This window comes from Mytilus californianus, unplaced genomic scaffold, assembly GCF_021869535.1.
Source record: "Mytilus californianus isolate M0D057914Y unplaced genomic scaffold, xbMytCali1.0.p SCAF_10, whole genome shotgun sequence".
NCBI lineage: Eukaryota > Metazoa > Mollusca > Bivalvia > Mytilida > Mytilidae > Mytilus > Mytilus californianus.
The window spans coordinates 74,080,192-74,104,192 of NW_026262582.1; the positions used below are offsets into that span (position 1 = coordinate 74,080,192).

General features: G+C 31.8%; 2 protein-coding genes across 2 annotated transcripts; one reads left to right on the forward strand and one right to left on the reverse strand.

Annotated features, from left to right (window-relative positions):
• Positions 1–1,351: 1,351 nt before the first annotated feature.
• LOC127718517 (zinc finger protein 737-like) lies at positions 1,352–11,561 on the reverse strand. Its single transcript, XM_052224589.1, has 2 exons — positions 11,491–11,561; positions 1,352–3,938 (listed from the first exon to the last, which is right to left on the reverse strand). The coding sequence occupies exon 2, from the start codon at positions 3,859–3,861 to the stop codon at positions 1,810–1,812; it is 2,052 nt and encodes a 683-aa protein (XP_052080549.1). The 5' UTR covers positions 3,862–3,938; positions 11,491–11,561; the 3' UTR covers positions 1,352–1,809.
• Positions 11,562–11,935: 374 nt separating this feature from the next.
• On the forward strand, positions 11,936–23,512 carry LOC127718516 (zinc finger protein 665-like). Its single transcript, XM_052224588.1, has 3 exons — positions 11,936–11,955; positions 16,827–16,993; positions 19,632–23,512. Exons 2-3 carry the CDS (start codon positions 16,864–16,866, stop codon positions 22,214–22,216), a joined length of 2,715 nt encoding a protein of 904 aa, XP_052080548.1. The 5' UTR covers positions 11,936–11,955; positions 16,827–16,863; the 3' UTR covers positions 22,217–23,512.
• The last annotated feature ends 489 nt before the right edge of the window (positions 23,513–24,001 follow it).

Below are 24,001 nucleotides of genomic sequence, written 5' to 3' on the forward strand. Positions count from 1 at the left end.
TGTGTTCACCCAATGAAGTGCACGTCATTCCTTCAGTGTCCACCCAATGAAGTGCACGTGTCATTCCTTCTGTGCCTATCTAATGTAGTGGACATGTCATTCCTTCTGTGTCCACCCAATGAAGTGCACATGTCATTCCTTCAGTGTCCACCCAATGAAGTGCACAAGTCATTCCTTCAGTGTCCACCCAATGAAGTGGACATGTCATTCATTCTGTGCCAACCAAATGTAGTTAACATGTCATTTCTTCTGTGACTACATGTCATTCCTTCTGTGTCCAACCAATAAAGTGGACATGTCATTCCTTCTGTGCCAACCTAATGTAGTGGAATTTTCATTCCTTCTGTGCCTATATAATGTAGTGGACTTGTCATTCCTTCTGTCCCACCCAATGTAGTGGATATGTCATTCCTTCTTTGCATACCCAATAAAGGAGCAGCAAATACTAATGTTAAGTTCACAATTCCACTTGCAGGAGCAAGCAGCAAATACCAATGTTAAGTTCACAATTCCACTTGGAGGAGCAGCAAATACCAATATTAAGTTCATAATTCCACTTGGAGGAGCAGCAAATACCAATGTTAAGTTCACAATTCCACTTGGAGGAGCAGAAAATACCAATTTTAAGTTCACAATTCCACTTGGAGGAGCAGCAAATACCAATTTTAAGTTCACAATTCCACTTGGAAGAGCAGCAAATACCAATGTTAAGTTCACAATTCCACTTGGAGGAGCAGCAAATACCAATGTTAAGTTCACAATTCTATCTGGAGGAGCAGCAAATACCAATTTTAAGTTCACAATTCTATCTGGAGATGCAGCAAATACTAATTTTAAGTTCACAATTCCACTTGGGGGAGCAGAAAATACCAATTTAAGTTCACAATTCCACTTGGAGGAGCAGAAAATACCAATTTTAAGTTCACAATTCGACTAGGAGGAGCAGAAAATACCAATTCAAAGTTCACAATTCCACTTTGAGGAGCAGCAAATACCAATTTAAAGTTCACAATACCACTTGGAGGAGCAGCAAATACCAATGTTAAGTTCATAATTCCACTTAGAGAAGCAGCAAATACCAATGTTAAGTTCACAATACCACTCAAACTTACGAATGTTAGGATGCTTCTTCAGACAAATGGGAACATTAACCAAAAAGAAAGATGATTGATTGAGTGATTGTTGGTGTTTAACGCCACTTTCAGCACTATTGGCTACATTGTGAAGGCCAGTTTTTATTGATGATGGAAGCCAGAGTGCCCTGAGAGAACCACCAACTTTAGGCAGGAAAAATGGCAACCCTAGAAGAAAGAAAGGAGAGAAGAATAATATAAAACAATATAAGATGAAAGTCATCACAATAGATTTATCTAATTAAAAATCTGAACAAATAAACTAAACAATTAACTTTAACATGTAAACATTTTCACACAATAAAATTTATAACAAAAAACATAATACTTTATAGTCATATTATAACATATTTACAAAAAATTTGACAAACAAAATGTAAATAAGGATATTTATACCTTACATGTACATCTCTTTTTATTCATATATACCTTGAATCTTGACTATTGTCTTAGTGAAATTTGTTATTAAAAGTTTACCAAATATCAGGTTTCGTTGAGCCATAGCAAATATAAATGAATCATATGTGAATATTTGACCTTTAGAAACCATAAAAGGCTTTCCACATAAATATTTGACCTTAAGTGCTTCCCACATGACTATTTTTCCTTAAGTAATCATAAATGGCTTCCCAAATAAATATTTGACCTTGAGTGCTTCCCACATGACTATTTGTCCTTAAGTAACCATAAATGGCTTCCCACACCTTTTACAGCTAAAATGATCACCAGCTTCTCTTGCATCAAACTTGTCAGATGGTGTCAATTCATTCTTTTCATTTTCAGCACTATGAAAGTTGTCTATCGGTATTTCAGTTGAATTTTCTTCTTCACACAAATTTGTTTCAGATGTAAAATTGTTTTCTACCAATACTCCATTTGAAATATAGTCCTCACATGATTTAATTGTTTCAGAAGATATTTTTGTTCCATCACTGTCAGAGATCCCGGGACTTTTATCAATTTCATCATCTGCTTCATTCATATCTTCAATGTCTTGATTGTCAATACATGTATCGCTATTTAGTTTCAGTCTTTTGTTATTTACGCTTTTTATGGTTTGCGACCTTTTATCTGACTTCCTGTCATTCACTATTTTTGTTTCTTCAGTAACCATGGTAACAGATTCAACTTTTGTGACATTTTTACATTTCAAATCTGCTGAATTTTTTATACCGCAGTTGCAAAAATCTTCCCCTAAACTTTTCTGACATCTAGATAAATGGTTTGTAAAGCAAATTTTATTGACATAGGTTTTCTGACAAATGTGACATTCATATGTCCTTTTTGGTTTTCCAGGTGAGCAAGTAACGAGATGCTTCTGTAGAGTGTTTTCAGTCATAAAAGGCTTCTGACATTTTTCACATTTGAACGGTTGTTCTTGACCATGTACCATTCTAGCATGTTCCCTTAGGTATGAAGGTCTTCTGAATTTTTTACCGCACAATTCACACATAAATGGTTTTTCTCCTGTATGGAGACGGGAATGATTAACTAAATGAGACCCCTTCCTGAACCCCACTCCACAAACCATACATTTGAATGGTCGTTCATTTGTATGTACTTTCATTTTATGATTGGTGAGAGCATCGTTTCTTTTAAAAGCCATACCACATTCTTCACACCGATATTGAAGAGCTTCATTAATATCACGACTATCGACATATTCTTTGTGTGTTTTCATATGACATCGTAAACTCCATTTACTAGACAAACTTACAGAACAAATGTCACAATTAAATAATTTTTCCCCAGTATGAGACATTTGGTGAATTTGAAGATATGCCTTTCGTCGAAACTTTTTACCACAAAGAAGGCACTCAAACGGAGTTTCTCCAGTATGTTGTCGCAAATGGTTAACAAGATGGTGCTTTTGATTAAATATTTTCAGACAGAATTCACATTCAATAAGAGAATCTCCTGTATGGAGCCTCATATGTTTGATGACTTGTTTTTCAGTATCAAAGATTGATGAACACACAGAACAAGCATATGTCGGGTTGTGATTCGATTCAATTCTATGGCGGTCCAATTCTTTTTTACTAGCAAAGGATACCTTACAAACTTCACATGAAAAAATATGAGACTTAGCATGTCTTTTCAACAACTTTTGTGTGACAAAACTTTCCGAACATTTGTCACAAGGAAATTTAATCACATCATGATTTTTTGTTACATTTGCTTTTAATTTTCTCTTTATATCAGAATCCGATAAATCTTTTATGAAGTGATGGTGGTTTTTCTCTGGAAAAAATTCTAAAGATGAATCACTGCTCTTAACTTGATCATTCAAATTTTTAGTTGAAATCAAGTCTGAATTTATTTGATCAATTTTTGAATTTTTGCTCCTATGGATGTTTCTAACATGACGACATAAACCACTTTTAAAACTGAAACTTCCACCACACAGGTCACAAATGAATTTGTTAGTTTTAACTTTTTGTTTGTTGCTGTTATGATTTGACAGTTTATTCACATTTGTTTTAAGCAGAGTACTAGTTGTCTCCCCTGAAAATATCTTATCCACAGTTACCTCCCCTTCATTTTTATGAAATTGTAAACTCTCTGTATTGCAAATGTACATTTCTCCTGCATCATCAAATGCTTGTTTAGCAGGAAACATTTCCCTTTTGTTAACAAGCATGCTTTCTGTGCCAAAAGATTCTTGTTCATTTTCTGTCGTCTGTTTTTCGGTCTTTATAACTATATTCATCTCTTCATTTGAATCCATGCAAGCATTAGTTTCTTTCTTGTTTGCATCAATATCTGAATAACTTACTTCTTCAATTCCAATTTTGTATAGATTCTCTGTAATAAAAGAAAATGATTACTTTTTTGTTTTATATTGTGGTCAAGACTAATAACAAATCAGTTCTCTAGTTTTGGGAGGTCAAATCACTAATAAACATTTTTTTCTGGTTTGTTATTATTCTTATTTAAATCAACTTTCAACTTTTTATCTCAAGTACTAAACAAAGAAATCTAGTGCCCACAGATGTTAAGTAACTATGCAAGGCCTTCACAAATTGCTCCATGGAGACTTGTAAATGACCAGTATTTTGAAGATCACAAACAAATACAATATACTGACAGAAAATGGCACACTCTATTTATAGAGCAATGAAGTTGAGAGAAATTCTTGAAAAGAAGAAAATCTGACTTTTAAAGCTATATACATGTATGTACAATGTATACATGTAAGTAAAAATAATCTTAATATCTAAGTGATATAACTCTACCTCTAAAGTAATTTACCTGTACCAGTAAATAAAAACATATGTATATATGTATTACCCATGACTTTACATATTTGATCATAACTTTTTTAAAACACAAAATTACCGCTCTTCAAAAATTCAATTTGTATGAGTGTTTGGGGTGTTAGGAAAAACTTCTTAACTGCCCAAACCATGAAAAAAATTTAAAGAAACACATTCACCAAACAGTTATTTATCTAATGTGCATCCTTAAGCTTCCCATTATCAAAATCTATTTTTATATCATGCTGCTTAAAAAAAAGTCTACCACATTGATAACATTTGTATAATGTAAGATGGAAATAAAAACTTTCACAATCAATTCAATGGGAGATAACTCAACTTATTTTTCACTCTGAAAAAAACTCTACAAAATATATCATCATATATGTATATAAAACATTTGTCTTCATAAAAATTAAGTTTGTAAAGACATGAAATTCTTAGGTTGGCTCTTAGCCATTTTAAATCTTTAAATATCACAATTTAAAATTGAGAATGGAAAGGTGGCATGTGTCAAAGAGACACATCTGCTAAAAACTTTTTGAATAATTTAGAAAGCAAATCATCAATCTGATTTAAGGTGGTACCAAGCACCTTGACTAAATTAGTTTGGCTCGTTTAATTTTCATAAAATGTTGACAAAATATTTACTTTGACCCTTTGACAAAAATATAAAAATTTCAAAAAACTTGAACCACACACTTTATAGGAAAAATTTCATTGGATATATAGCAGTTTGAAAAACACTAATTTTGATCATTGAGAAGCTTAATATTTCCTAAACTATAGAACGTGATTAAAATGTTTTGCTGATTTTTACAGAGTTATCTCCCTATAGTGTTGTGTACCACCTTAAGGGTTAAGATTAAAGATTGTAACTTCAAAAGTAAAATTTAGTGAAATAGGAGAGGGAACATTTTGAGGACAAACTACTTGACTTTAGGGAGCTACCATTTGATTTTTATTGGGGGCTAGGATGAAAAATTTTGTCCTGCATTTTTTTCAGTTGTTATCTCTGTCCTGCCTTTTTTTTTTCACTCTATTCGGTCCTACCTTTTTTTTATTAGTTTATCCTGACTTTTTTTACAAAAATTGTCATCCTGCCTTTATTTTTTTGCTAAGTTGCTCATCCTGACTTTTTTTTTACTCAAAACATGTGTCCTGCCTTTTTTTCAAATTTCATCCCCCCCCCCCTAAAAATCAAATGGTAGCTCCCTTAAATCAAGATCAAGTACATAATTTAATAATTATACAAGCTCTGCCTCAATTATTTATTGTGAAGGTTTTCAAGTTAGACATAGGACAAAATGTCATACATGTGAGCTATATGTATTATGGATTTCCTTGTGCTATATACTTGGTGCCTAGCTTTGAATTTAGTATTTTTCATACTTCATGACAGTATTTCATTAATTTTAAATTAAATTTTATAGGGAACTTATAAGTCATACGTAAATTTCATAGTTTTGATTTCATTTATTCGGGTATAAATTGATTTTTTTTTTAATATAGGATTTCGCTATTTTTTTCTATAAATGAACTTTATCATATACCTTATACATGTTATAGAATAATAAAATAAAATAATGGGGTCACCGTTCATTTAAGCTCACAATCTGCCTTCGAAAGAAGCATGCATTTTTGTTAAGGTACTTTTTTTCTGTTGAACTACATGTAATAGGAGAAATATAGGTAATATCGAAATAAAAAAAGAACTAAATTACAGAAATCGCTTAAATTTTACAATCGTTTAGTTTAAGTACAGCTTATTTGAAAATAATAATAAATATATAGGTCACCGATGAGTTAAAAAAGATATTTCAATTTTAATGCAAAAAAAATGGCATTTTTGCACCAAAGGGAGATAATTTGGAGCTTTTTCAATGATATAAACATTTTAAAAGTCATCTGGGGTCAAAACGAATCGATTTTTTTTGGTTAATTTTTGAACCTTTTAATAAAGTAACAATTGATAGTGTAATAAATAAAATTTATAGAGAAAAAAAAATGTTTCAAATTTTTCTGAAATTGTTGTACCCTCAAGCCTCCTTAAGGTTAAAGTTTTAGAGTCAAGCAGTTCTATTCAGATTCAAAATTTATTTTTTCGTTGTGTGAAAATTAATTATCTGTATCCTTGTTGTCTAGTTAGTTGTTTTATGTGACAAATATGTTGATCGATTCTATTTCAGAATAGAGATCAGGTAAATTTTGTTAGCCACATTATATTAATCAAGATGGTCAATCCAAGATGGTTATTTTGGGATGTTATTGCCCATCAATTGTCTGAATAAATACATTTGAGAATAGTTAAAGCAATGCCCTTGTATTTTTATCAGTGTTGATGTGGCTTTATAAACATGTTTGCATGCTTGAAAGGTCAAGTTTAGTTTGACGTCCATTTTCTATGAACTAGTACACATTTTTGTTTAGGGGCCAGCTGAAGCCCACCTCCGGGTGCAGGATTTTCTCACTGTGTTTTAGACCCATTGGTGGTCGTGGGCTGTTTTCTGCTCTTTGGCCAGGTTGTTGTCTCTTTGACACATTCCCTGTTTCCATTCTCATTTTCATCATTATCATGATTATGACTGAATACTGTGATTTAGACATTGCTCTAGATGGACTGGTATTTAAAAACAAATTGCTATATTGGGATGTTTAAGATTAGAATATCAGTTGAAACCAGTCTCTATATTGGGATGTTTAAGATAAGGATGTCAGTTGAAACCAGTCTCTACATTGGGATGTTTAAGATTAGGATGTCAGTTGAAACCAGTCTCTATATTGGGATGTTTAAGATTAGGATGTCAGTTGAAACCAGTCTCTATATTGGGATGTTTAAGATTAGGATGTCAGTTGAAACCAGTCACTATATTGGGATGTTTAAGATTAGGATGTCAGTTGAAACCAGTCACTATATTGGGATGTTTAAGATTCAGATGTCAGTTGAAACCAGTCTCTATATTGGGATGTTAAGATTAGGATGTCAGTTGAAACCAGTCACTATATTGGGATGTTTAAGATTAGGATGTCAGTTGGAACCAGTCAGTGTAATAATTGTGATCTCAGACATGTCAGAGGACTGAAAGTACATGTATAATGTGATGAACTTTATGGAATGAGTATTTTGCTAACAGTAGTGTATAATGCATGATTTTTTTTTAATCAGTAACTTATCAATTGGTAACAAAATTACTAATGCACAGATATTCTAAACTAAATAACTATCGCATCCGGTCAATACGGGCAATTGTCCTGTAACCCAACTGTTGGCAGCGTATCGTCGCGATGCAGTAAGTTGGAATATACTGGGAAAAATAACAATATACCAGGAGTAACAGCATGTAAGCGTACAGCTTCCGGAATTTGTAGTTTTCTGTCCAACAGAGGGATGTAAATAAGAACTCTCTCTCTCTCTCTCTCTCTCTCTCTCTCTCTCTCTCTCTCTCTCTCTGTTTCTTTTTTTTTGGGAAGTGGGGTATGGGGGCACAAACACATGAACACGAGTGATTCGTAGAGTAATCATATTTGTTGAAATATCAAACGTTATTTAAGAATAACGCCAGTTAAACATCACTGTAAAAGAAGCATACAAAATTTTACATCGGTTGCTGGCTGTCGAAATCAAAGAAAATTTAGCACCGTATTATATGGTACATTATACGCAATCTTCCTTTAATGCTTTGTACAGGCTTACATAATTTGGGCACCAAAAAAAATCATATTTTGTAGTATTTCTTCATACTGTCAATTATAGCGAACTGTACGACCAGCAAGTTAAAAAATAAGGCCGCTAGACGTCAGAGCAATCTGGGAATATCAAACACTATGCCTAGTTATTTTTGTACTATTGATGACCGTACTGCCTACAACAACAACAAAAAATCCTCACTGTATATTTGGCTTTACAAGACTCCAACAAGAGAAATATTTAACACATACACATGTATTTATGTAGAGTAACATGTCTTTCAGATTGCTAATCTGTAACCATCACATTAAGGTCCGTCTTGTGAAAGAGTATTCATCTCATATAGAAAAAAATGTTGTGCTGATATTCATGTAATATTTGCCACTGAAAGTTTTGCAAAAATCAAGAAAAAAAACCGAAAACAAAAACAAAACAAAAACTATTAATTCAGATGTAGGTTCGTGTTCAGATCACTCAATGTGATCACTTACCTGTCAACAAACAGTGATATAGGGAGATTGTCAGATTACGATCATGACTGTAAAGGACAACCATTTGTTTAATACAAAGGTAGCTGATTTACTCTTGATACCTTGGTTCTTTAAAAAAAAAATGGCCAACATGATATAGCAGAGTGCTGAAAGTGGCACACACAATCAATCAGTTATTTTCAAATTACCTATCATTAATCAGTTTTGGCAAAAAAAAGTATATAGGCTATACCATACTGAAACATAAATGTGATAAAAGAATATACAACTCAAGAAAGAGAGGTGCACCAACAGAAAATAGAAACTGCAATCTTTCTTTTAATTTCATCCGATCTCAGATCTCAAAATTTTAACTTTTACCAGAATTTATTCTATCTTACAGTATAACTCGGAAGTTTCTAAGTGGAACTCAAGCTTTAACTAGAACTCTTACTCGAATAAACATTCAAACTAAAAATAAAACTGGAACTTTAATTCTAAATTTAGCTGGAACTCGAACTCTTATTCTAAATCAAAGGTTATCCACACTCTTATTTGTCATCTGATAAAGAAATTCATAAGGGTTCCATGGAACCCAGTGTCTCGCCTACTTTTGCTGTTAATCGCAGGCTCAACAAAAATGAGGAAACAAATCAATTAAAATATTCCTCTCGATATTATCTTTTGATTATAAGAAGCTTCTGTCCAAGTTTGGTATAAATCTAGGATAGTTTATGGATCTAATAAATGTTTTAAAAACTTTAACTGCATACTGTATGTAATGTTAACTGGAAGAAAAACTAAGTCCATTTATAAGTAAAATACGGATAAACAGGTACAAAATTTTGACAAAATTTCCTTCGAGATACAAGCTTTTGATCATAAACAAGCTTCTGTCCAAGTTTGGTACATATCCAGGATAGTTTAAGAAAGTTATTGAAATCTTAAAAACTTTAACCACAGAGTGAATGTATTGTTTCCTGGCAGAAAAACTAAGTCAATTTATAAGTAAAAAAGGGAAAAAATAGATTTTTTTTTACAAAATTTACTTCTGGATACTATCTTATGATCATAAACAAGCTTCTGACAAAGTTTGGTACAAATCCAGGATAGTTTATATATAACTTTAAGAAAGTTATTAAAAATTTAAAAACTCTAACCACAGAGTAAATGTATTGTTTCCTGGCAGAAAAACTAAGTCCATTTATAAGTCAAATATGGAAAACAGGAATTTTATTTTTACAAAATTTACTTCTGGATACTATCTTGTGATCATAAACAAGCTTCTGTCCAAGTTTGGTAGAAATCCAGGATAGTTTAAGAAAGTTATTAAAACTTCAAAAACTTTAACAACAGAGTGAATATTTGTGGACTCCGCCGCCGACGGAATGTAGGATCGCTATGTTTCGCTTTTTCGACTTCAGTCGAAGGCTCGACAAAAAACTAGAGTTAGATAAAATATATCGACATGTCCACAGAAACACGGATAGATGTAGCAGAACAAGAACAAAAAACTAGATCCGTTTATTATTAAAAGATTTTTTTAAATACATCAACTGGGAACATTATATGTTCCTGATTTCAATATGGCGATGTGTATTTCATTGTCAATTAACTCTAAATTATCAGATGCATTGTATTTCTCATAACATACCAACGTTGAGCGATTAATTGAACGGTAATAAAATATACGTAATACATAAAGTTTTAATAAACAGGCGATGAACATTGAACATATTATGTACAATGAACATGAAACGATGTATGAAAAATGGGTGCGGGATGATAGAACTCAGAAAAAAATTTGGTTTCCACAGTTCGAATAAATTATGAAGCGTTGTGTAATTACGGAACCAATTTTAAATTCCTACCGAAAATAGGTTTCTTTTAAAGTGCTGAGTTTGTGGCATTTTTAACACGGCATTTCAGGTTTTATCTTCCCGGTGCGAATGGACAAGCTAGTGAAATTATGGTAACGAAATTATTCTGCCTGCAGTCTGAAAGGAACGTGTTACTTTTCAGCCCGGATACCTCAGTCTTCCGAGGTAGAAGATTCTTTATCTGGAAGCCGAAAATTATTTCTATAATACGGCATGAAGCAAACATTCGTTTTCCCCATACAACAAATGCAATTTAAAATATGAGATGACTTTATTACTTTATAATAAACTGTTCAGTATTGTATCTATGTTTAAGGATTCGATAGATTGATAAAGATATCAATGAATAATCAAAATACATGTACCTTAAAAAATTTTCAAAAATGATATTATATTTTGTAGTGAAAAGGTTTAACTCAACCAAAGCGTTGCAACGTCGTTCTATAACGTTAAAAGGTTACATATAGTTCCCGCCAAAATTCAATAATAAAGGTTATTTCCGTTTTAGCGGATTTAAAACATCAGTGACCCCCCTTTTTTATTTATGCTTTTAAAATCTTCCCTGAAGCTGCAACTTACGAGAAGTTTGAAGGGAAAAACATTAGATTTTTTTTATTTCAAGAAAAATCTATTATAAATAGCAATTAAAAATGGCGGGAAATGTTCAAATGCCTTCAAAAATAAGGAAACCGAGACAAATAAATGTTCATTAGGTACAAGTTACATTTGACTGTTTTTGTTATTCCAGTTAAACATGGTTTTTCAATAAGTTTGTCTTTTTTTAACAATTTAGAGCGGTATTTCTATATTTCGTTATAACGCGATTCTTTAAGTTTTGATGACGTCATATCTCGAAAACAACATCGGTGACCCCAATTTTTTTTTCGCCTAAAATATCTTAATAAGTATGATCTGTCTACAGACTACATGCAAAATTTCAATGAATTATTATTAGTAGTATAAATAGTGTGATTTCCCTTTAACAAGCTAATGCCATGAGCTTTTAAACTACCTATTTGGTGAAGTGGACATTCTATATCTTAAAACAATAACGTTAATCACCTTGCAATAACCTTTAGGCTTTACAACTTTTTGTAATATTTGACTAGATGCAACAAAATATTGAAAGTGACAGGAAGTGACATTTGTTAAATAAATGTCGAAACACTTACGGTGCGGATCTTTATTTCTGATTTTCACATCTCATTAAAAGACTAAGTAACATTATTAGGGCATAACAAAAAATAAATTTAATTCTATAATTTGCCTTTTTAATTCTATAATTTGCCTTTTTAATTCCTAAAAACTTTAAAATGTATGATATAGCTAACCATATGGATATTCAATGAGGTTCATTCGAACTGTACATATCCGTAAATATGAACTGGTTTACTGTTTTATGCAGGAGGTTCCAGTCCTCAGCTGCTTGGAAAAAAACACAGAAGGAATTTTGAGTGGTCCAATATGACGATTTCGATGATGAAACCTTGTTGGCATTTATTCCCTTGGTTTAAGAATTAATTTAAGGTGAACCAAAAAAAGATATTTTTGGGTAGTGTATTATTTGACAACAAAATATTCAAAATGGCCACCATTTTTGCGTCAAAAACTATTTCAGACTCGATATAATCGGACTGTGTTTTTGTTACTTGTTTTTCTGCTTTTTATCGGTCTGATGAGTTCAGCCCTTGTCAACTGATTATTATAGTTTTTTCATATGTTGTGCTGTTTATATCCTGTTACACCACTGTCCCAAAACATGTTTATCATGGTTTATGGTTCAAATGCACAGGCACTTGTCTCAGAAAAAAAAATTCCTATCTACCTTAATATAACTCAAGGTACTTAACTTGCATTATTGAAAAATGTCACCCGGTCGCGAAATTCCGTTATATTTCGATTTCTTGGTTGTCAACCCCACTAAAACTTGTTACGCCGTAAATCTCTATTGATTTATCTACACAATGATGTATAACACGCCTACCTATATTGTCGGAATCATTCATAGTAGTCCTACCCAAGTATGTCAACCGTAATTATTTCGTCTACCAACACCCAATTGGAAATATAAGACTCGCAGTAAATGATTAATTATAAAAAGTATTAAAAAAAAAACTGTTAGTTTTTGTCTGAATAGAACTTATCATCCAGATAGTAAATTTGTAAAAAATTCTGTGAAAAAAAATCTTAACAAGTGTTATTTGAGGTATGTCTAATGAGTTACGAGTTTCTATTTTTAGACTCAATTTTCCCATTCAATCAATGTAACTCATTGTTCATTGTCATTCAGACTCTCTTTGGACTTTACATATGAAATGCTAAAGCATAAGAAATTTAAGGATGTTCGCTTGTCATGTTTTGGGATTTTTGTCAGATTTTCGGAATCCTCTGGTTTTATCCATTTGAATGCCTTTATAATTTTTGCCCATTGACCCCCATTTTTCTTTTCATAAATCTTTTACGTGTATAATTATGAGCCATCTGTAAAAGTCATATAAAATCTTTGTTATTTTTTAATGTTTTTTAGGAACTTAAACTTGTCAATGATAAAGCTATGAAAAATCAAGAGAGAACATTTTCCCGCCAAAATTTCAATGGCTTATATCTCGAAAACAAGCACATTGACCTATATATTATTTTTGCTTTTTTGGTTCCTTTATTAATCCCCTATCAATATATACTAGTGTTATAAAAAGCTTGTTATTTTGAAACTGAGTAGCGAACCTCCTTAAGGTACATCAGTATTAAATTTTACCTGAAGCAGAAGAAAAACTCAATGTTTGAACAATTTATCCTTTTTGTCCTCACAAAACTATGTTAGTGCGATCTCATTCCATCCATTGAAATGATCATTACCTATGTTATACATTCCTTTTATTAACCTAGTTAACACTTCAATATAAAAAGTGAATTCTTATCAAAGTTTAAATATTACAATGGGAAAGGATAATTTTGTAAGGTCACTCGAAAGTGAATATGTTCTAAATTGGTCAGACAATACTTGGTCTTAGAATATAGCAAAGTGCTCTCGACCAATGAAATTGTAGGATTTGATGTCTCTTAATTGTGAAGAATGAATGTAAATCATGTTCTTAGTAAGGGATTATCCTATTATTTGGTTCTATTTACAGTTCAAAACAAAGAGTTTCTATAAATGAGTTACAACTGCTCCAAAGCAGATTTATCAGATTGAAAGGATTTATCACAGTGATTGAATCTAACTAACATACTAAAAGTTGTATTCAGTGAAACAAGCAAAAAAATCAATATAAGTTGAAGTTTACTGATGCAGTAAAATTTGTACCTTTAATGTTATCATAAAAATATTAATAACTTCAAATAACTAAAAAAAAGAAACAATATCTAAGCAATGCAAAAAAAAAAGAGAAAAAAAAGTTTTAAAATAAGAAACAACCTAAATCTTTAGCTTTCCAAAACTCTGATTACTGAACCGGCGATTGGGAAGAATAGTTATTTCCAATATTCCGATAACAGAAATAAAAAAAAACCCAGGAATTTGATCTAAGTTTTGAATATATTTAAAATAATTAAAGGCATTTTATTTCAACATTTCCCTGACATAATGAAATAGTATTTGATTTAAAAAGTTGGACTAAAATATTGGCTGTGAAATAGAATTGGTTGTAACTCAAATGTATTTATTGATTTAAACTGTAAATAAAAAAAGAATAATTCTTCACTAAAATATTACATGATTTACATTCATACTCACAATCAGGAAGCAGATACAATTCATACCTTTTCTTTGTTCTGTTGTGTCACCTAATGTCTATAACACATTTTAAAAATATTTCCCAAATTAAAAGAAAGTCTTTACATCACTAAAACTAACCCATACATTTTTTGTAAATGAAATGCTGAAAAATGAAGTCATGCATCAGTTATAAACATTCAATTCACACTGACAATGAAACTAATTCTTGAATACAACCAATCATAAGAACATACAACTTCTCGTTCAATCAAATTGCTTGAATTTGCCTTCTAATTTTCATAGTACATACTTTTTCCATGTACTAAGTATCTACGCATGAATGACCACAAGGGTAAGATTTCATTATATCGTAATCAAGATATTAAAACAAAAATTGCCACTGGCTATTTTGAAGTAAAATGCTGTGCTCCGAATTAAATTAAATAGTTTGTAATTAGGTTTCACATTGATTTTTAAATATCCTGCTATAAAAAATCTTTGGATCTAAAAAGTCTTTTTCGGCGATTGCAAGTTTCTTTCATTTAAATAAAGAGTAACAAATATGGTTCTTTATACCTTGTTTAGAGAACAACGCCATCGTAAAATTGTCCATGCAATTGCTTTGTACACAAAAAAGAGTGAACTATGAAACCTTGTGAAGGGAAATTAAGGCAACTTGGCCTATTTTGTCATGAATTGATTGATTGATTGATAATTGGTTGCTTAATGTCCAGTGGCAAATATTTCATGCATGTTCAGGACGATGTCATGAATTGAAAAACCGTGATTATGTCTGAAGAGAATGTGCCACCTATATATACATGTTCTGATAAATCTTTTAAGTTTTTACTTTGAAATAAAAAAAAAACATAAACCCTAGTATCTTTGATCTCTTGGTAGTTGCTTTTTAATGACTATCAGTAAGACTATCTATGGGGACATACCAGGGGTGGATCCAGCCATTTTGAAAAGGGGGGTTGCAACCAGGATAAGGGTTGGGTTCCAACCATATGTCCCCATTCAAAAGCATTGATCGTCCAAAAAAGGCGGAACCCCCTCCCTGGATCCGCCACTGCATACTATCTATATGTTTCAAAATTTATTATAGCTTTAGTTTTACTGTGAAATTTAAAAATGTTTTCAAGACATGTTAAGCTTCCACTGCAATTTCATTATTGCCTGCTTTTGGTCAATTTATTTTGCCATCTTACCATGTAAAGAAGTACATGTATAGAATAACACCGCTTTATATCAATATACATACTTACACCAGCAGCTACCATCTTTTCATTCTGGAGTCAAGGGCCTTTTGAAATCATATATTTTACAATGATATTAGTGAGTAGATTTACAAAACTTCGTTAATGAGCTCCGTTTTACAAACACCTGTGATACAAGTAGTCAGCCAAAATAAACTATCAATAGACAAATTAAAAGATTACTTGAGTTGTAAATATGTGCTAAATTGGATAGTCTATGAAAAGGTGTATACTATCATATGACTATGAAATTAAGAGCTCGGGGCAAGCCCCTCACTCTAAATTTCATAGTATATACCTTTTCATAGACTAATCTAGACAGAGATCATTTGAGCCTTGAGCACTTTACAATATTCTAAGTTTGTAAGAGAATGAAAATCCCTTACTTCATGATAAGTACTCGCTAACGCTCGTACTTAATCATGAAGAAAGGGATTATCATTCTCTTACATATACATGTTTTATGAATGTTTAAAACCCTCAGCTACGCCTTGGGCTTTAAACTTCATATAACATGACCAAGTATTGTCTAACCATACGTATCCAAACAGTTATCATCCATGGGCAATTAACACATATTTAATCACTCCTAATTGCCTCTATTGTCCGACTTCAATGGATTAGATTTAAAGGTGATTTAATTTTTATGATCACAAGCGGTAATTAGATGAAAGTTCAAATTAGGACATCTATTTTGCGGCAATGTATAGAGACAAGAAAAAAAAATAATTATAGCGTGGCAGAAATTTTTATAGCGTCACAGACAAAAATTAAAGCGAAGCTGAAACAGCCAGGGGAGATCACTGGGTCACCTATAGTTGTTAACTACTATGTCATTTGGTCTCTGGTGGAGCGATGTCTCATTGGCAATCATACCACATCTTCTTATTATTATATCATCTAATTCCAGCAGTTTAATCTCTGCTTTAGTCTGGAAGGATAGGGGACAATAAATCTGATTCCTTTATTGAGTAAGGATAGTATAACACTTGTTTCTATAGATTAAAGCATGACATCTTTAGGTAGTTTTTCTGCCATAAGTTGTGTGGAAGGATAGGGGACGTTAAATCTGATTCCTTTATTGAGTAAGGATAGTGTAACACTTGTTTCTATAGATTAAAGCATGACATCTTTAGGTAGTTTTTCTGCCATAAGTTGTGGATCATTTCTGCCATAAGTTGTGGATCATTTCTGCCAAAATATATCCAATAGTACTAGTACTGACAGTCTGGTTAAACACCAACATTCAATCAATCACTCCATAGGAAAATCATTTCAGATAGCATCCAGTTCTAGCAATATAGCAACACATTACCATGATGCTAAAGGGCTCTTGATTTTGAGATTTTTTAATTTGATTTTTGAAATTAACTGAAATTCTAAATAATACCAAGTTTATAAATGTTTCATTTTTTATTCTTCAGGTTTGTTAAATTGTTCAGATCTTTACTCCAGCATAAAATGGATCTGTACACCACAGAAATAACATCTTTAATTGAAGAGCAGTATGGGGATGTTGGTCAGTTTATGAATAACTGTCTTCCTGGTTATGAATTAAACAGAGACTTCAATGGAACCGATAGTGATAAAGGTAATTATAGAACTACTAGTGTGGAGCTATGGTTCTGAAAATGAAGGGAGTTTTTCAGCTGCAATCTCATGATATTCTCATCATCGGGTAATAACTTCTCCTACCATGATAGAAAATTGATACTGTAAATTCAGAAGTTATTACTTGAATTTATTATTGTGATTTGGAAGAATGAACAAAAATGTGAGATTAATTATTGAGATTTCAGGAAAATTTACCTACATGGACGTGGTCCCAATTATTTCCCCCATTACTTCAATGCAATTTTATCCAAATTGAGGGGCAGATTTTTTATTCCCTATATTAGACTGCAAAATTTAAATTACTTTCTCATACTAGTAGCCCCCTTCATGGTTTCTGGGAGAAATCTTGGAAGGTCATGACCGGCATTTAAGAGAGCAATACTGTTTTGAGTATTAATAGGGTCATTTTATTAACTTCCTGGTTAAAATCGAAAATAAAATTTGGACCATTTACTCAGACAATCATCCACCCTATACATTTCAGAATCACTGAAAATTTAACAGAAGTTGAAGTTTAATGAATACCCTTTAGATATACTACAAATTTAAGCATCTTTACATTATTTTCATTTCGGTACAATAACCCATTTAAAAGATGGTAGATTTATTAAGGGACTTCATTTGTGGGTACTGGACTGGTATCATGTAACTTGGATCCTATTCCACATATATGTAAAACAGTATCAGATATCAGAATGCGAATTATTATTATTTCAATACTGACCCAGTCGCATTATTGAGGGTAGTAATGAGGGTACCTTCATGACGAATAACGGTAAAAATTCTTGCCAAATGACGTTAACGGTAATTTTTGGTGCATGACGATAAAATGTACCCTTTCTTTTAGACGATAAAAAAGTAGATTGATCTTGACGAATAATCATGTTAATTTTTTTCCAAAAATAACGGTAACGGTAATTATTTGAGTCTGCTGACGAATCCCGATAAGCATATTTTGATGAATCACGGTAAAATTCTAACCAATTTGACGCTAACGATAGCCGAAAATTACCGTTTGGCGCCTGACGGTAAAGGGCATTACTACCCTCATTATTCGCATTCAATAATTTCTGAATTTACAGTACTGTATCAAGTTCTGAAAGGCACGTCTATATTACAACATTTGATATTCTCATCAAAGGGCAATAACTTTAATTTTCTAGCTTGACAGAACTTAGACATGATAATGTAATCTGTTGATTGTTATTTTCCTGCAATTGTCCTACATTATCAATTACTTTAAGCATATGAGATCATATAATATCATCATATTCTCATATGTTTTCTTTAAGGTGGTACCTAACACTACAGGGAGATAACTCAAGTAAAAGGGAGTAAAATCAGCTAAACGTTTTAATTACGTTGTGTTGTTCAGGGAATATTAAGCTTCTCAATGATCAAAGTTAGTGTTTGTCAAACTGCTATATAACCAGTCTAATTTTTCTGATAAATTGGTTGGTTCAAATTTTTTGAAATTTTTATATTTTTGTCAAAGGGTCAAAGTAAATACTTTGTCAATTTTTATGAAAATTAAACGAGCCAAATTAATTTTAGTGAAGGTGTTGGGTACCACCTTAATGTAACACACACATAAAAAACAAACAAGCTCTATCAAAAATCCTCAAAGGAACATATCCAAAATTATATGACACCTTCACAAACTACAGTTTTCATTAAAATGAAATCATAGGTTCTCATCATATGATTAGAAAGAGTTATTTATTTACATTTCTTTTGGAAATTTATTTTAATAACCGGAAGATTAATTGAATCTGTGAGGAAGTGGTATTTTTTTTTCCATTAGAACATTTGTCTCACCATAGCCTAAAATGAACTGTCCTACTTGTGTAAAAGAACAAAAAAAACCACCAAAAGTAGGAATTATCATAAGTATTGTTATCATGCCACATTTCCTTATTTTTATATTTACTAAGTAATTGACCAGGTATGGACTGGATTTAATAGTAAAATCCTATTAAAATTTCAATTGACAGTATTGATCAGTATTTCCCAGTATTTACTGGTATTTACTGCCACCATGGTCGATATTGACCGCTTTTTTGCCAACCTTGCAGGTAAACAGATCTACACTTGTTTTATTTAGATATAATTTATAAATGTATCTTTATTCTCAAACAGCCAATGCATACATGTAACATCAGTATAGAGATACAATAACAATATGAAAGAAAAAAAACACAATTTACAATATATGAATTATACATGCATATAAAACAAACAATAGACAAGAACAGGTAAATGTGACAAGATGATCCATGAGCCAACTCAAAATGCTGATAACAGTAGCTGTGTAGGTTTTTTATACTTTTTTTTGGGGTCTTTTTTTGTCGTTTTTTTTTTAGACTTGAAAAGTCCCACTGCATTCGGAGATCCGAATCTCAGAATTTTTTTCATTTATGTAAGAATTTACAAAAAGTTGAATGCAACCTCTACGTGCTAGTATGTGATCTTTACAATTTATGGAATTCTGGCCAAGGATATAATGCATTGATACTTACCCATTTGGTGGTCAGTGTAACATTAATTGTAGAAGAAAGTATTCAGAGTGCACTACTCCAATTAATTTTAAACGTTTTGTCTGATTCTTATTTTAGGCACAGAAGATGTCCTAGATAATGACTTTGTGAGTCATTTAGAAGCACATGAACAAAACCAAAGGGCAAAAGCACAAGGTAATAATGGTTTTGAGCACAGCAGTCAAGAAGAATGTACAAGGAATACTAATTCTTCTACTAATTCTGGTACACGTAGTATACAAGTTAAGTCTGAAATCATTGATGATGACTCAGATAGCAGTGATTTTGAAGTCGAAAATAGCATTGAAAATCAGTCACTGTCTGAAAATTCGGACAACCCAGTTGCACCATTTTCTGACAACCAAACTAAAAAAAACATGTTTATGTACAGTGGGAGTAGTGATAATGAAATAAGTTCAGTCGATATAACTGACGATTTGTTGACTAAACGTGGCAAATCTACTCTGAAAATGAAACTCCACATTTGTAAAGAATGTGGAAAAGTTTGTAGGTCACCATGGAAACTAATGACTCATGTAAAATCACATAATTATAAAGACCAATATGAATGTCCAGAATGTGGAGTTTGTAAAAGTAGCAAGAAGGAAATGAAAAACCATTTCCGTCGCCATGCCAACTTAATTGCGCGGACAGAAAAATCGTACAAATGTGATATTTGTGATGCTTCATTTTATTCACCTTCAAAATTAAAAACACACATGTGCATGCACAATGGAATAAGACCTTACACTTGTGGTCTGTGTAATAAAAGTTTTACCTGGAGTGGAGGCCTCAGGGACCATCTCAAGATACACACAGGAGAACGACCACATACATGTAAATTTTGTTCGAAAACTTTCCCTGACACATCGAAGTTAAAAAATCATCAAAGAATACACACAGGTGAAAAGCCACATGTGTGTACAATTTGTGGTAAAGGTTTCATTGAAAGTGGGAAATTGAAACGACACATGAGAACACATACCGGCGAACAACCCTACAAGTGTGATCTATGTGATAAAAGATTTAACGTAATTAGTAACCTAAACAAACACATGACGATCCATAGCGGGGAAAAACCTTATGTGTGTAATATATGTGGGAGGGGATTTTCTCAAAATACAAATCTTAAAAGTCATTCTAGAATACACACTGGGGAAAAAGATCCGTACAAATGTGAAGTATGTGATGTAAGATTTGAACGAATCATTGAAGCTAAAATGCATGCTTGTTCAGGGCCCAGAAATGTCAATGCAAAAGCTAAATTTATTGTTCCCAAGAAGGAAGACAATTTAGAACTACATTCAAAGGGAGATTACTCTGATACAGATGCATCTGAAAATGTAGGTATTTCTGAATTGAAGAAAATCAGTATGGGAGACAACTCTAGGAATAAGAAAGATGAAAAGACAGTTTTATTAGGTAATAGATGTGTAACTAAGGGAAGTCAATCCAGCAGCTTATCAGAGCAAAGGTCAAATGATACCATGACAATAAACACAAGTAAAAGGAACAAAAAAGCAGATGTGATTGAATGTTGTAAAGACAAAAATGTTAATACTGAAAAGAACCATGGTGAAAAAGTTCTGGATGACGTTGGTTTTATGGTTGAGGTCGAAAATCTATTGAAAAATAATGGTAAAATAAATGAAAAAGATTTGAACAGTGATGGTCAAAAATATTTGACCAATTCAGAAGTTTACAAGCCAATTTTAGTCTTTCAAGAGTACCCTTGTCAACACTGTGGAAAGGTCTTCCATGCTTTACGGAAATCGAAAATTCATGAGAAAATACATTCGAGTCACCGTCCTTTTGTTTGCAATTACTGCGGGAAAACTTTTATTGAAAATCGAAAATTATCAATACATTTGAGAATACATACTAACTATAGACCATTCCCTTGTACAATGTGTGATAAAAAGTTTACTGTTAAAAGCAGCTTAGAAAAGCACATTATAATCTGTAGTGGCCAGAAACCATACGAATGTACAGTCTGTGGTCGGAGGTTTGCTCAGACTTCAAATCTTAGCGGTCATATGAGAGTCCATAATGGCGAATTAGATCCAAAAAAATGTGGTGTTTGCAGACAAAGATTCAAACGTGTTAAAGATGCAAAAAATCACCCTTGTCCTGGGCCTCCAGAGGCAAAGGAATTGACAGAAAGTGAACATTCTAAGAAAAGACGATACAACAAGAGAAAGAATTTGAAAAGCAACACTTCATCTGATAAAAAAGTAAAAAAGAAATCTACTACTGGAAAATATTCAACTAAAACGAAAAAATCTAAAAGAAAACCAAAGTCAATTTCTAATATAAAGGAGACTAACCTATATATAGTGAATTGTGAAGAAGTTCCAATTTTTGCTAATAAAAGCAAAAATACTGAGGACTTCGATAATTTAGCTGATGAAATTCAAGATATTAGCAATAAAACTACTGACATTATCAATGAGTATGATGAAGTTCAAGATTTTCCAAATTTTCTTAATGAAGTTCAAGATTGTTCAAATAATGCATTTAAATATAATGAAGTTCAGGATATTAATATCATGGAAAATGTGCATCAGACAAACTTTGGTTTTGATTCCACAGAGGAAACAAACACTTTTGACAACTTAAATATTGTTATAAAAACTGAAGTAATAGATACAAATTATGAGTAATAATTAAAAAATATGATAAATTTGTTTTTATTATAGGGTACATTAAGTCTTAATATTGTAGTTTAAAGTTTAATCTTGTGAACTAAACTGGGAAAAATAAGTTTTAGTTTTTGATTACTTACACTTGTGATGTTATACATATGTATATTATTTATATATTATAATTTTGATTCATAACAGTATTACCTGCTTTTTGCATGTTTTGATAAGAAGAATACTTACATTTTGAAATGATTTATGTACTAAAGTACAGCTAGTGGACAAAAGTTATTCTTTCAATATTTTTCAGACTATTTTTATAAATTTTCCTTAAACTCACAAATATTATTTTTTTCTTATGATTAGTTTTCATGATTTTGTTTGAATCTTACTTTTCAACAATTCATAAGAATAATAAAGTAGTATCATGATTATAGTGACATCTGATCAAAATTTAAAAAAAAATGAAATTTAGGAAATTGTTTCATGGACAATTTCTATTTTGAGGGGGGGGGGGGGGGTAGGAACTTTATCGGGACTCCGGTGTTGGGTGTTTTTAAGCTCAGGATTTCGGGATTGATCCTTTCGGGATCCGGCTAATTCTTTTTTCGAATTTCGGGATGTCGGGATTTAAATTTTTTTTAAATTCGGAACCTCGGGATTCCATGTTTTTAAGCCCGGGATTTCGGGATCAGGACCCCTCCAACCCCCCCCCCCCCCCTATTTTGAATCAATCAGCAAAGTTCTGGATTAAATGGTGTTTTCTCTGAAATTCAAACAATATTATGAACATGTTGACAAATGGAATCTTTTATTAACATATATGTTAAATGAAATAAATGAAGGCTGAAAATGCACTTAAATGTGTACTTGTATTCAATATGAATAATTACATTGTATTGATTTAAACATCAAATCCTATCTCCTTAATATAGTTTATATATATATACGTACCTTGACCTATAATGGTTTACTTTTATAAATTGTTACTTGGATGGAGAGTTGTCTCATTGGCACTCATACCACATCTTCCTATATCTATATATAAAAATCTATATAAACAACCAACCACCAAATTTGATACTACACAAATTTATATAGAAATTTTTGTTTATAAAAGTCTTAAAATTTGTGCAATGATAATGATATGATAAACAAAGAAGATGCAAGATAGCTTTCAAGTTGTTTATACAGTCACTGTATAAAACTAAAAAGTAAGGCACTTTTAATCAAATTTGATGGTTGGTGGTTATTTAAAACAGATAGCCTTAACAATTATATGAAATAATTAATTAAAATTTTATGCATGACGATTATTTTTAAATGTGTTGTATTTATTAAATTTATGAAATATACATTTTACACATTTGTAGATCAAAAGTGTTGTCACCACATAATGTACTTGTGGATACAATTTTAAATTTATATTATTGATAAATGAATTATGCAGTTAGTTTCTTTTCTTGGATATATGCAAATGTGGTATCAATCAATACATGGTGTTTGAGTGAATCAACCACAATCACCTGAATTCTGAGTAAATCACCCATATTCACCTGAATTTCTGAGTGAATCACCCATATTCACCTGAATTTCTGGGTGAATCAACCAGTCATCTGAATTCTGAGTAAATCACCCATATTCACCTGAATTTCTGAGTAAATCACCCTTATTCATCTGAATTTCTGAGTGAATCAACCAGTCACCTTAATTCTGAGTAAATCACCTATATTCACCTGAATTTCTGAGTGAATCAACCACAGTCATCTGAATTCTGAGCAAATCACCCATATTCACCTGAATTCT

Bases quoted from the DNA above. Each gene is read 5' to 3' on its own strand.
- LOC127718516 (XM_052224588.1), top strand. From the start codon at position 16,864: ATGGATCTGTACACCACAGAAATAACATCTTTAATTGAAGAGCAGTAT. The intron at 16,994-19,631 runs GTAATTATAGAA...TTCTTATTTTAG, and splicing joins TGGAACCGATAGTGATAAAG to GCACAGAAGATGTCCTAGAT.
- LOC127718517 (XM_052224589.1), bottom strand. From the start codon at position 3,861: ATGGATTCAAATGAAGAGATGAATATAGTTATAAAGACCGAAAAACAG.